Below are 13,335 nucleotides of genomic sequence, written 5' to 3' on the forward strand. Positions count from 1 at the left end.
ATTGCAGTCAACTATCTTTTCTATGCTAGCCATGAAATCTACTCCAAGATACGTAGCCTTTTCTACCTGTCTAGTGTCGTCGCCCATACTGACATTCTTACAGATGAGCTGAGTTTTAGATCTATTAAGGGAGTATTCTGATAAATTTCCAAATCTGGCCGCCTCTGCTTCAACCTCAGCCATAGATTTTCCAGGATTAGAAGTTACCAGAGCAATATCGTCGCCATAGGCCAATACCTTCGTTTCCCAGCCATGGGAGATAATGGGGCTAATATTTTGATTGGCTTCCAGAAATTGTAAGAAGGGGTCTATATATAGTGCAAACAAGAAAGGTCAGCTCTGGTATCCCTGACAGGTACCTCAAGATATTTTGAAAGTATCAGTAAGTGCACCATTTAAAAATAATTTTGTGGTAGGCTAAAAATATATCATCTTGAATGCCTGTATAAGTCCTGGCCTATCCAGACTCTTGACAGGGAATCCCATAAAAAAGGCCAGGAAACCCTGTCAAAGGCCTTCTCGGCGTCAAGTAGAATAAGTGCTATTGGATCTCTGGAAATGTGGGTGGCATCAAAAAGTGAAATAGTTCTTCTAATATGGTCTATGGAGCCGCGTCCAGAGATAAATCCATGTTGCCTAGGTGATATTACTTTATGTATTACCCCTGTTAATCGAACCGCTAGTATTTTAGAATACGTTTTGCTGTCCGCATTTATCAGGGTTATAGGGCGATAAGAGGCAGGATCTAGCGCTGATTTGTGCTTTTTCAAGAAGACAATAATTTTAGATTGCAACTATGATTCAGGTAGTCTTCCTCCCGTGAAAACATGTACAAATAGGTAATATATGCCCTCTTTATTTCAGTAGAATTTTATTTACAAAATTCAGCTGGAATATTATCTAAGCCAGTGGCTTTACTATTAGGAAGGCTATTAATACAGCGCAGAGCATCGACCCATTGAAGGGGATCTTCAAGTTGAACCTGGTAATCTTGAGATAGTTGCACCGCTGGAATTTGGTTATGTATGTATGTCATGATATCATTTGAATGAGCCGTGGTGGTTTCATAATATAAGCCTTGATAATAGGCAAGAAACACTTTACGAATGCCCTCTGGATCTGAAATTGTATCTGAAATTGTATCTTGTGTGGAGTCTTTAACCTAATTGCAAGGTGATGTCCGACCTGCTCGCTACATTCATTTGCTTCCTTCCTCCATATCTCTAGTCTATCTGCAGCACTTTTGGCTATTAGCTCCATGACAGACGATTTAGCTGACATTATTTTTGCAAGCGCATCTGCAGGGTCGTCGCCATCCCTGAGAGCAGTAATTACAGTTTCTTCTTCTACAGCCAATCGGATTTGCAGCTTGTCCAGCATTTGGCGTTTTTCTCTATTCAGGGAAAGCGAAAAGCTCAGTGTCTCTCCTCTTATTGCTGCATTAAATGCATCCCAGACTACTTCAATCCCTGTACTCCCTAGGTTTTTCTTAATAAATTGGGGAATCCAGAGCCTCATATGTTTACAATATTCATCATTTAAAAGTAGGGATCGTTCAAAAGTCCAGCTGGCCATATCTCTGTTAACCACTGTTACCCCTCTTACTTTTACCATTAAGGGATTATGATCTGCCACTATACGTGTGGTGTTTTCTATAGAACACGCGTGAAGAATAGAGTGAGATGCAAAAATAAAATCTAATCTTCCAAGCTTATTATGCGGAAAAGAATAAATGGTGTGACTAGAATCGAGTAGTGTTGTGAGTGCCCAATGTCAGTGAGTGCAGTCCTCAAAGCTTTAAATACCTTTGGTTTCCGACCGCTATAGTTCCAATTTTTATCTAGAGTTATGTTTCTATTAGCGGGCAGATTTATATTAAAATCACTGCAAATATTTATAGGTAGCGGTCACTCGGCCAATTCATTATTCATATAGTCAAAGATTGCGGGATCATCTGCGGTGGGGACGGGGTTATTGAAACCAGTAGGTTCCGCTCAGTATACAGACCTACATCTCAAATATTTCAATGCACAATCTTGACCACGGATACAATAAACAAACCTTCGTCCAAATTCAAACAATTCTGAATGCCCAAATGCTAGAAAAAGTATATATATTTTTAATCCGATAAAACAGTTTTTACATATTTTTTAAAAAAATGATACATAAAACAATATCGTTACAAACAATACATTACAGAATGAAAAAGAGAAGTAAGAACTAAAACAGAGCAATCAATTTGTCTTTTATCATATACACTTCTCCCTTACTGTCACTGAACATTCATAAAGTTTAATTCCTATAAATAAATGTCCAGTGCTCGTATGAAGTGTCCAAAAATGTGTTTCGGTGGAGAAGGTTTAATAAAAATCAATTTTCTTCCGGAATGATAGGGATATTTGTCTTCCTGACAACTGGACAACAATTAAATACATCTACCAGACAAATTAAAATATTACATAATTACAAATATAAAATGCATTAAATATCATGTTCACTTCACAATGTGGGGATAATATAACAAAACTCTGTGCTTGAAAACCAAGCAATGGGAAAACTCCATTAGACCAAGCAAATTTATTAATATATAGTAATTTTAGTTACTCAAGGGACTAAATGGGGGGTATCTTCCTTTTGTCTCAAACTGTCCTCAGTGTTGGATGATGTAAATTGTGACTCAGGGTTATCAATTCCAACACGCCAGGTGTCTTCAGCCCTTGCGGGAAACTTATTTGGTGAAGAAAACCCCATAAGTAGGCTAATACGAATAGGCCCCTAAAAAAGGAAATCTATTATATGACCAGCACTCATCATTCAATGTTCATGTGCTTTTTCCAGCTAATATATCACAATATTGTATTACCTTTTATGGGTACTTTCAGATAAAACCAATCGGTTCCCCTGGGTGTGTCCTCCTGGTTTCTAATATTCAACCAGTACTTACAGGGAACATATGAGCACACTGGATACATACATTGACACTATCTTCGGGCACAAGTCATTTATTTGATAGGAATTAAACTCTATGGATATCCAGGGACAGTAAAGTAGAAGTGTCTATGATAAAAGACATATTGATTGGTCTGTTTCAGTTCTCACTTCTCTATTTCATTCTTTCAGGTATTGTTTGTAATGATATCGTTTTATGTATCATGCTCCACATGTTAAAATATTTTTCTAGTACTCTGGCCTTCTGAATTCTTTGATTTTGGATGATGGTTTGTTTATTGTATGAGTGGTCGGGATTATGCATAGAAATATTTGCGATTTAGGTCTTTATACTCAGGAGAGTCTACTGGTGGTTGGTTAGCTTTAGCAAGTAGCCACTCGGTTGCCCTGTGTTCCAGGTACCGCTTACAGTTGCTGGCCACAAGACAGCCTTCTGCTCTCCAGGGGGCGCCAGTGAATAACTCTCAGAAAGGAACACAAAGGGCCTGCCGGTGGACAAGGAGTGACCTCTCCCTGGCAGGAAGGCAGAAAACAATGTGTGAGTCCAAAGGGTGAGCTTCAAAGGTGAAGTCTCCTTTGAAGGGCAAAGGGTGGACAAACAAGAGAGTGGCAGCCCTTTTGCTCTTCCAGAGAGGTTGGCATATGGACAGAGAGTATCTGAACCAGCTTTCCCAAGGGCGTGAAACCCACAGATAGCCACACCCATGGGGTGCGCCACGTGCCAGGAGAAGGGTTCTGCCATGTAGGAAGTGGGCAGAATAGTGCATTGTGGGAAGTTGTCACTAGACAGGAGGGGACTTGGTAGCCTATTGGCTAGTAGTTGCCACATTCCCCATGGGCACAACCTGGACATATAAGTGGCTCCAGTGGCTGCAGGAGCAAGGAGAGGCGGCTCCAGAAGGAAGGGGAGGGGCCCCACTGGCTGCAGGAGCAAGGAGAGGCGGCTCCAGAAGGAAGGGGAGGGGCCCCACTGGCTGCAGGAGCAAGGGGAGGCGGCTCCAGAAGGAAGGGGAGGGGCCCCAGTGGCTGCAGGAGGAAATGGAGGTGGCACCAGTGCCCTGTAACTGATGGGAAATTGTAGACCATGCAGGCGAGTAGGTCAGAATCCCAAACTGTGCCACATTACAATTCCAGGTCTCCTGCTAACCACTTCAAGGTGCTATTCGCCAAGCTAAGTTGTTCCTACACTGGAGAGCGGTGAGCAGCAAATGCTCACTGAAATGTTCAGTGAGGGACCACAGGCCAAACGTCCCTCCTGGGTGAAGCCGATTCTGGGCAGGACAGGGCCTTGCTCTTGATAGGAACTGCCTGGGTGCAGGTGCAGGGTGCTTTCTAGGCTGAAACCAGACATGGGCGATGTTGTGTCCTCCCCAGCTCTCCAGCACACAAATGACCACGCGATACATAGCACTCTGTAACACGTCTTTATTCTTCGGCATGCAACCATTAACTGATGTCAGTATGTCATAAACTTTATTCACCACACCCTGACACACCCAAATACCTCCCAACTCATTACAAAACATTTTGAGGAGCCCGCCGGGGACCCCAAGAGTCCTACTGCACATGATCACACAACACTACAAGTGAGACCTTGTGGTGGTCCCAAAGCCTCAAGCACCGGGGGCTGGTCCATGGAGACGGGTGCAGGGAACCTCTATCTTCATCTACATTCCCCATATATGTTCAGCCGTACCATGTACTCATGGTACCTGGTAGAGCATGTGGGATCCCAGTACTGCAGCACATGGTACACCTTGGGGGAGGCTGGTAACTTAATCAACTTTAGTAGCAGTTCGTAGACAGAGAGCTCTTCCACCCGGAAGAAAAAGCGTGAACGTGGCCTCTTCTTTCCCATACAAGAACATCAACAATCTGATTTTGTGGTTACTCAGATGTCCAGGCATAGGCAAGGTTTGCTAGCAAACCAAGATGTTGACTCAAGATGTCTGAGACATGAAAGGTAAAAAAAGTTACCAAACTTCAAAGTAGAAGACTGGCGGAAGCCCAGGAGCCCAAATAGGAGAGGAGTTGGCCTAACGGCTAGGGTGTTCGACCTCGAATCTGGGGAACTGGGTTTGTGTCTCAGCAACAACGCTGAACATCCTGTGATTCTGGGCAAATCACTTAATCTCTCCATGCCTAACAAAAAAGAATGTGTCCTCATGTAACGCAACTGGTGCTCATGTAAAAGCGCTCTGATACCCAATACCAGGTCAAGTTTGCACTATATAAAACTATGTAAAAAATGAAAAAATACCCAAGCCTTATGCACAGCTGCATAATATTTTAAGAACGTTGTACATTTTGGTGTGTCATCCAAAAGGGTGACCTTTTTCTCTTTCATTTGTGCAGAGAGAACATAGGCACTCACCACAGTGTGAACATCATGCTCCCGCGGGATGTGGCGGAGCTCTTTCAGTCCGAAGGCATCTTCCCACGGCGCATGAGAGTGGAGGCCTGGGCGGCACACCGACAGCTGCGCAACCACAAGTGCGGGGTCTTCCTCCTGTAAGTAAGTGAACGAATGCATGGGCCATTCCACCAGAGGGCATCATGGGGTACAAGTGGTGTAACGTGGCATTGAGAATTCTCGAAACTCTCTGGGAGTCATTTATGAGAGCCTTGAATCACTTTTGCACCAGGTAAAGCGGGCGTGCGTGATGCAGGGCTCTGAATCAGATTTATGAAGCCGCACGAAGCAACCTTGCATGGCATTGAGTGTCCTCCTAGATATAAAGTAAGGCAAAGCAACACAAATCGCTGAGTAGCCTCACTCTGCGCCCGGGAGGCGCTCCAAGGGTGTTGCGGTGGTTGTTTCCATTCAACACCCGTGGATTTTGATCCTGCTCCAGATATACAAAATCATGTAAACCTGGGGAAGCTCCGAATCCTTATTCCTCCCGAGGTGAGGCGTAACGAGGAGAAATATCTTTTTTTCTCCTCGTTTTTTTTCCTTTATGTATGTGTGCTGCATTGAGCGGCACAGATAGAAAGCTCAAAACAGCTTGTAGGACTCTTTGTGTGCTGGAAGGTGCCCCTTGGTGCACGAAAACAATCCTGCCAACAACACAGCCAGCTTGGGAACATGGGGTTTGTGTTGTCGCAAGGCTGCAGAAACAGCAACACCCCAGGGAGAAAGGACAGGAATTATTGCATAAATATGGTGCATTCCTGTCCTTTCACTTTGGCTTAGGGCAGTAGAGCGAGGTGATGTGCTGCGCTGCCCTACGCCAAAATCCGATAAAAGAGTGCCTCTGTTTTTAGCTGTGCGTTTATGTGTCCACAGACCTATTGTTGATGGAGCTCCACCGTCAGAGAATGCTGGTGCCTCCTGAAGTGATTGCAAAGTAACTTCATTTCTGCAGAGACCACAAATGTGATTGATAACTGTTTGGGTGGAAATTTCTGGGTCTCGGTGCTACAATTGTCAGGGTCCAATTGTGTTGTGACACATCCCTCGAGAAAGGCTTCACCCAAGAGCCATTGTAAAAGTATGTATAGAGACAAAATGGAGGATTGTGCCCTCAGGATTTGTCAGTAGAAGTCCGAAAATGAAATGCAAACGTTCTTTGAAAGTTTAATTAAAAAGGAACAGGCGGCTGACCATGGTTATGCACATTAATTTCTCAGTATGAATCATAAGGCCATAATCAGTGCACAATACGTCCAGAGTATGCCGCACCAATACTCTCCTGCTAAGCAGATCCAAGGTATATGTACAAAAAGACAGTGCACAGAACAGAATGCTTGCAAGCTCCGAGATAATTTTCAAAAATCTTTATTAATTTTCAGGTTAAAACTTCAGCCAACGCGTTTCCTTCACATGAACTTCGTCAGGGCTCTCACGGGCTGTAAACTCCAATATTCCAATAATATGGCTCAACCGAAAGGTAACGTTGATGGCAGTGTATAGTGACAAGAGTTCCAATCCGGCTGTCCAGATAATTAACCAATGGAGGACCTATATCGTAGTCGCCCAGTCTCTGCAAATAAGCGATTCAATTTTCTGCGAAAAAGATAAAGATGCAAGGGTCCGACTTGTGTACTAGTCACCCGTTCTTACTGATATAGCGGTATAGGTCCCTGCAGTGTAGATAGAGTAGTAAGGGTCCGAACACAAATACCGGCCGCCCACACAGTTCTCTTGAGTGTCGGAGAGTGTAGAAATCTCTGCGGTCCTGGTTTGTTCCAGGACCGCAGAGACGAGATACCGGCCTTTTAGAGAATCATGATTTCAACCTGCACCAACACCTGACCCTTGCCTTGAAAAAGCCCACGGCCTATAGGCCACTAGGGTAAAACACATGTCGGCTGTCCTTTATCCACAGATGTAACATGAAATAAAAACTATGCATGTAAAACTTTCAAAGAACGTTTGCATTTCATTTTCGGACTACTACTGACAAATCGTGAGGGCACAATCCTCCATTTTTCCTCTACACAAATGTGATTGATCCAAGGCAGTGGAGTGAGATTTTAAGGTTTATATCAAATATATTTTTAAGAGAAAAACTAAGGCTCAGAAGTTTAATAGTCGGCTACACTCCCCTATCAGGTGACATGTTGCTTCGTGGTGCCTGTCAAACTCAAATAGGAAGTCTAAAATTGTTTATCAAACTTAGAAGTGCCAGGTTCTTACACAACCCTTCTGGATTATGCGCCCCGCATGTGTCTGGTCCCTGCCTATGAAGCCACCCCATCTTATTCAACCGCAACCAAGCATTGCATCCTTCAGACCAAGGTAGCCCCCAAACCACCAGTGAGAGGAGACCAGACAACTGACAGGGCCAGTTTGTGGATTCAAACCATGCTGCAAAGACATCATATTAAGGAAGTAAAACCTCAAACCTCAGGTAAAACAGCACAGTATCAGGGAGTGGACCAAACCATGGGGATGCCATCATGGGGGTGCACGTTAAGGCAGTGAATAAACTACGTCCCCCGTCCATGCGGTGCCACATCTCTGAGGACGTCAATGTTGTGCATAACCTCTTCTAATGTTGGTTTAAACCTAGGGCTTCCCAAAGATCCACTGGTTCTGGGGATTCCTCAACAAATAAGGTTGGGACCTCTGTCACTGCAAGAAAGTAAAGGTTCCCCAGGGCTCCCAGAAGAAGTAAGATCATCAAAGTACAAAGGAGGGCCTACCTTCAATGCCCATCTGTATGTCACAGCACTTTCCAGTCTGAACCCTTCCTCAGACATGTCCCTGCTCCTGCCACCACAACCTCACACATTCCAGGCTCTGAAACCCGCTTACTTTCCCCAGCAGTCTCTGACTAGGCCATCCGGGCCGCTTATCAACATCAAACAATATTAAAGATGATTCTGTGATTCTGTGACCCTGTAAAGAAGGTGTAGCAATCTAACAGCACCATTGACACAGATTTCTGTAATAATCTTCTGCAGTCAAAATTACACATTTCCATGGATCAATAGGGAACGTTTGCCAAAGCTGTCCTCATCCAAGCTTAATATCAAAGCTACAATACAACACAATATATTTTATAAAGCGCGCAGCTGCTTTCGAAGAAGCGTCGCACCCAGTGCTTACATCTTAAACCGGGCCCTCATCCATCAGGAGGCCACTGCAGCTTGCACCACCCATTACCCCACCAGCGCCAGTAACAACACAACTATTAGCCATCAAACACCTACAGATGTGGCAATTAAGACTATTCCAGGCCTCCAAACTATAAGAAATGTTTCGGCGAAAAGTGTTACTTGTTTTTAATGTATATTGAACAAACAAACAACTGTTGTACTCATTTCAAATTACACAAATAGCACCACCATGTGTCAGGCTGCATTAGTGCCGTAGTTGAAAATTAAGTGCCATAGAGAGATACTTCGCCGAGAACTTCGGTTCGGTTGATTCGGCGGTTTCCCTATGGGAGGCCTTTAAAACCGTGCTCCGCGGCGAGGCTTTCTCCTTGATTGCGGAAGCGCGCAGAAAGCGGGATGAGGACATGGTGCGGTTGGAGTCTGACATCTTCGAATTGAACTCCCAACTGGCCTTAGGACCAACTCCTGAGCTGCTCCATGCCCTCTCCCTGAAACAATCGGAGCTTCAGACCACTGCCACTGACGCGGCGAGGGCGCTGAGCAGGGAACAGCAGGGCAGAATTTATGACTCTGGGGACAAGGCCGGTAAGCTCTTGGCGTGGCTGGACAGGAGAGAGCTTGCGTCCCGTGTAGTCCCGGAGATACTGGGCGACGATGGCCTGGTCTTGACGGACCCGGCAGCCATTGTTGGGTCGTTCGCGGAATACTTTGAGGCGGTTTACACATCTGCGGCTTCCCTACCGGAAGCTGCTTCGACCTCCTTTTTGGAGGATGTCGAGCTTCCCTGTCTTTCGGATGTCGAGCGGGAGGACATGGACCGAGCTTTGGCGGTCGACGAGGTGGCGCTGGCGATCCAGTCGTTGCGCTCCGGCAAAGCGCCGGGGCCCAATGGCATCCCTGTGGAACTGTACAAGCTTAAGGCCGATACAGTGGCCGCGCCCCTGCTAGACATGTTCCTTGAAGCCCGTGAGGCTGGAGAGCTCCCGCTCGATCAAAGACTTGCCACCATAGTGGTTATACACAAGGAGGGGCAGCCACGTGACTTATGCCGCTCCTATCGGCCCATCTCCTTGTTGAACGCCGAACCCAAAATCCTGGCTAAGTTGCTAGCTAACCGACTAGTGGGGGTAATTTCGGACTTGGTCCATCCGGATCAGTCTGGCTTTATACCGCACCGTAACACGGCCCTCAGTCCTCGCAGGCTCCACGCGGTCATGGCGCGAGCGCACCTGCTTACTGAAGCTACTGTGCTCGCTTCGCTCGACGCCACCATGGCATTCGACTCGCTGGAGTGGAACTACCTGTGGGCCGTGCTTGCCAAGATGGGGTTTGGACCCACCTACATCGGCTGGGTCCAGCTCCTTTACTCTGCCCCGCTGGCTAATGTGACCGTGAACGGCCGAGTGTCAGCCTCTTTCGCTTTACGCAGAGGCACCCGGCAGGGATGCCCGTTATCGCCTCTCTTGTTCGCTTTGGCGCTTGAGCCCTTGGCGGCGTGGATCCGGGTGCATCCCGATGTTGCTGGGATAACATGGTCCCTGGGATTTGAAGACCGGGTGTCGCTCTACGCTGACGACATCCTCTTGTACCTCACCTCCCCCTGCCGCTCACTCATAGTGGTGTTTGACCTGCTGGGCACCTTTGGGAAATACTCGGGCCTGGTTATTAACTGGTCCAAGTCCTCTCTATATACATTGTGTGGGGATACTCCGCGCCTTCCCCGTGGCTGTGCAATACAGATTGCCCAACAGGGCTTTAAGTATTTGGGTATCTATGTGTCAAGGGATCCCCGAGCACGGTACACACACAATTTGCTTCCACCCTTGGCGAGGTTGCGCCGAGATGTAGAGGGCTGGAAAAAACTGCCGATCTCCTTACTGGGCAGGGCGGCGTTGTTTAAAATGATGGCGCTGCCGCGGTTCCTCTACGCGTTGCAGAACACCCAGGATCCGGTGCCTGCCAAATATTTTGGGGAGATTGAATCCTTACAGCGCACTTTACTGTGGGATGGTAGGCCACGGATCTCCCTGGCTAAACTGACCATACCGTGCTACGACGGTGGCATTGCCTTGCCGGATATGCGTCGTTACTACTGGGCGTCCCAGCTGGCGGCAATCAATCATGGCCTCTACGGCCCAGCAGTCAGCCCGGGCTATGCCATGGACCGATGGCTTATGAATGACGGAAACTACTACAGGGCGCTGTACTCGAGGTCTCTGATCGGAAGTTGACGGGTCCCACCAAGACTGCGGTGCGTTTGTGGAGGGCGGTTACCAAAACGTTGGGCTGGCAGGGCAGGATTTCCATGGCCACTCCACTATATGACTCTGACCTGTTAGGAAAGCTGTGGCATACCAAAGGGTTTGATAGATGGGATGTCATTGGTGTATCTAAGGTGGGAGATGTGATGGCCGGGGGAGTGGTCAAATCTTTTGATGCATTACAGGCTGAGTTCCAACTGGGTGCGACGGAGTATTTCCGATACGCACAGCTTCGACACGCTCTCTCGTCCTGTATAACGGTGGGAGAGGTGGTGCCCGAATCGTCTCCACTGGAGGATAGAGTGCTGGACGGACATATGCCGGACAGTGCCATCTCCCTGATTTACAAGAAGCTTATTAATGTGCGGTCTGATTTGCTGGTGAAGCTGAGGGAGCTTTGGGTGAACGATGGCATTGAGGTGGATGACGAGGAATGGCAGTCAGCGGTCTCTTCCCCTAGGAAGGTGGCCATCTCGGCGAGACTACGCCTTGTTCAGCTGAAAATTCTACACAGGGTCGATGTTACGGGCTCTAGGCTTCTACACATGGGACTCATGCAGGATGGTATGTGCCGGAGAGGATGTGGAATGCTTGCGACCTTCATGCACATCATCTGGGAATGTCCTGAGGTGGCTCGGTTCTGGATGCGGGTGCATGAGGTGATGAGAGATGTGACTGGTGTGACTGTACCTGCGGAAGCCCGGCGCTGCTTACTTAACATTTGGGGCCCGAACGACTACAACGTTGCCCAGACCCGTTGGGTCACTCTGGGCAACATGATAGCCAAGAGAGACATTGCTCAGAGGTGGGGCGCGCCAGCTCCCCGCACGATTGACCTGTGGGAAACTAACATGGACTGGTGCATGCTTCGCGAGAAAACTGTGTATGCGGCCAGAGGCAAACCTAGAATGTGGAGGTCTGTGTGGGGAGCATGGAATTCGTACCGAGGTGACATCTGCGTGCCCCCCGAGGAGGTGGTGCCTGATGCCCGTCTATCTCCATAGTGCCCCCCTCCCGTGGTTCCATGTTTGCTACCCTGTTCTACTACTCCCCATCCGAAATACTTTCACTCATTGCATTGCAAGCACAATAGGGTGTGCGGCCCCCGATCTCCCCCCGTGATGTCAGCCCAAGGTACGATACATGTCCTCAGCCTAGGTCTCTTACCCCTTTTTCTTGTTCTCTCTCTTTCTTTTTCTTTTCTTCCTGCTTTTCCTTTCTGGTCTTTGGTTTATTTATTGTTATAATCTATTATACTTGAAAATTAAACCTGAATGTTCCTGTGTACAGTTTTGTGCACGATCGTGAGAGTTATCATGATGCTGCCTGGCCTCCGGGTTGTATGGCTGAATAGCGGTGTACTTTTTCTACAAATAAAGGTTTTCCAAAAAAAAAAAAAAAAAGAAAATTAAGTGCCAGTGTTGAGCATCAGAAACCACGGGCTCAAATTAAGCATTAGGCAAATTAAGCATTAAGGCATGTAACCCGTACTAAAATCAAATAAGGAAACCAAACCCAAAAAATGATAAATATCAAAAGAAGACTTAGAAAAGAAAAGCTTTTCAATTCATTTTAAACATACCTTCAGAGGGGGCTACATGAAGACGAGATGGGAGAGAGTCCCGGAGCTTAGAAGTGGGGTAGACAAATGACCTCCCACCTCTCCTAGCTGCTAGCTTTGCGGATCAAAGAAACTTGAACTTGTTTTAAACTGCTCGATCCCTAGGTTCTAATCTGACCATAAGCTTTGAAGCCCCTCCTTAAATGTTTTGCTCAAATGCTCGATAGGCAAAGGTTAGAGCCTTGAATTGAATCTGTTTAATTACAGGCACCTAGTAGTTGTCACAAATCAAAAGTCACTGATAAACGAGTAGGAATTTTCAAAATTAAAAGAGCAGCGGCATTTGCAATAATCTTAAGGCGCTGAATCAAGTAGGCCGGTAAACCAAATATAGGCTGTTCGCATGGTCCAGTCCAGAGGTCACCAGAGAAAGAACAAGGATCTTACGAGTACCTTCTGGAACCAAATGCAGCATACTTTTTAAAGATGTAAGTGTTGCAAAACAGCTAGAAGAAACTGCCTCGACTGGGGGTTCAAAAGAAAGATTAGAATCAAAATTGAACCTTAAACTTCTTACTGTGGGAGTGTGAGCAGGAGGATCCCCAGGCCCAATTTGCAAGATTCAGGGGAACATTTGGAGGCATAATACCAACAACTAGCGATATTTATCGCAAAATGGGCTTAGCGAGTTTTTTTTTATCGCCAAGCATCGCCGGATATTATCGCAGAGATAATGTGCTATTAGCAAAGTTTATCTCTAAAGCGATAAAATATCCTGCGATAGCGGCGAAATGCGTGAATATCGCTGAGAATACAGCGATATTCACGCATAAACGCCAATAGGGTCTTAGCCATAATATCCACCTCCCATTGGATATAATGGCTAAGAACTGTTCTGAGCAGGCATTAGCTTTTGGAGATATTCGCGCTTATAGCGAATATTTCCATCGCTACGCCTGCGTTGATAATAGGCGAAAGCGATGTTAGCAACAGTTT

The 13,335-nt window shown here is 46.5% G+C and overlaps 1 protein-coding gene across 1 annotated transcript in view; it reads left to right on the forward strand.

Annotated features, from left to right (window-relative positions):
* The window catches only part of LOC147725041 (cytochrome P450 11B, mitochondrial-like), a 131,768-nt gene that overhangs the window by 39,402 nt on the left and 79,031 nt on the right, over positions 1–13,335 (forward strand). Inside the window, exon 2 of the mRNA XM_086966506.1 lies at positions 5,305–5,460. Coding sequence (XP_086822632.1) covers positions 5,305–5,460 — 156 coding nt within the window. The remainder of the gene's footprint in view (positions 1–5,304; positions 5,461–13,335) is intronic.

The sequence above is a fragment of the Lissotriton vulgaris genome, chromosome 4_1, assembly GCF_964263255.1.
Source record: "Lissotriton vulgaris chromosome 4_1, aLisVul1.2, whole genome shotgun sequence".
Lineage (NCBI taxonomy): Eukaryota > Metazoa > Chordata > Amphibia > Caudata > Salamandridae > Lissotriton > Lissotriton vulgaris.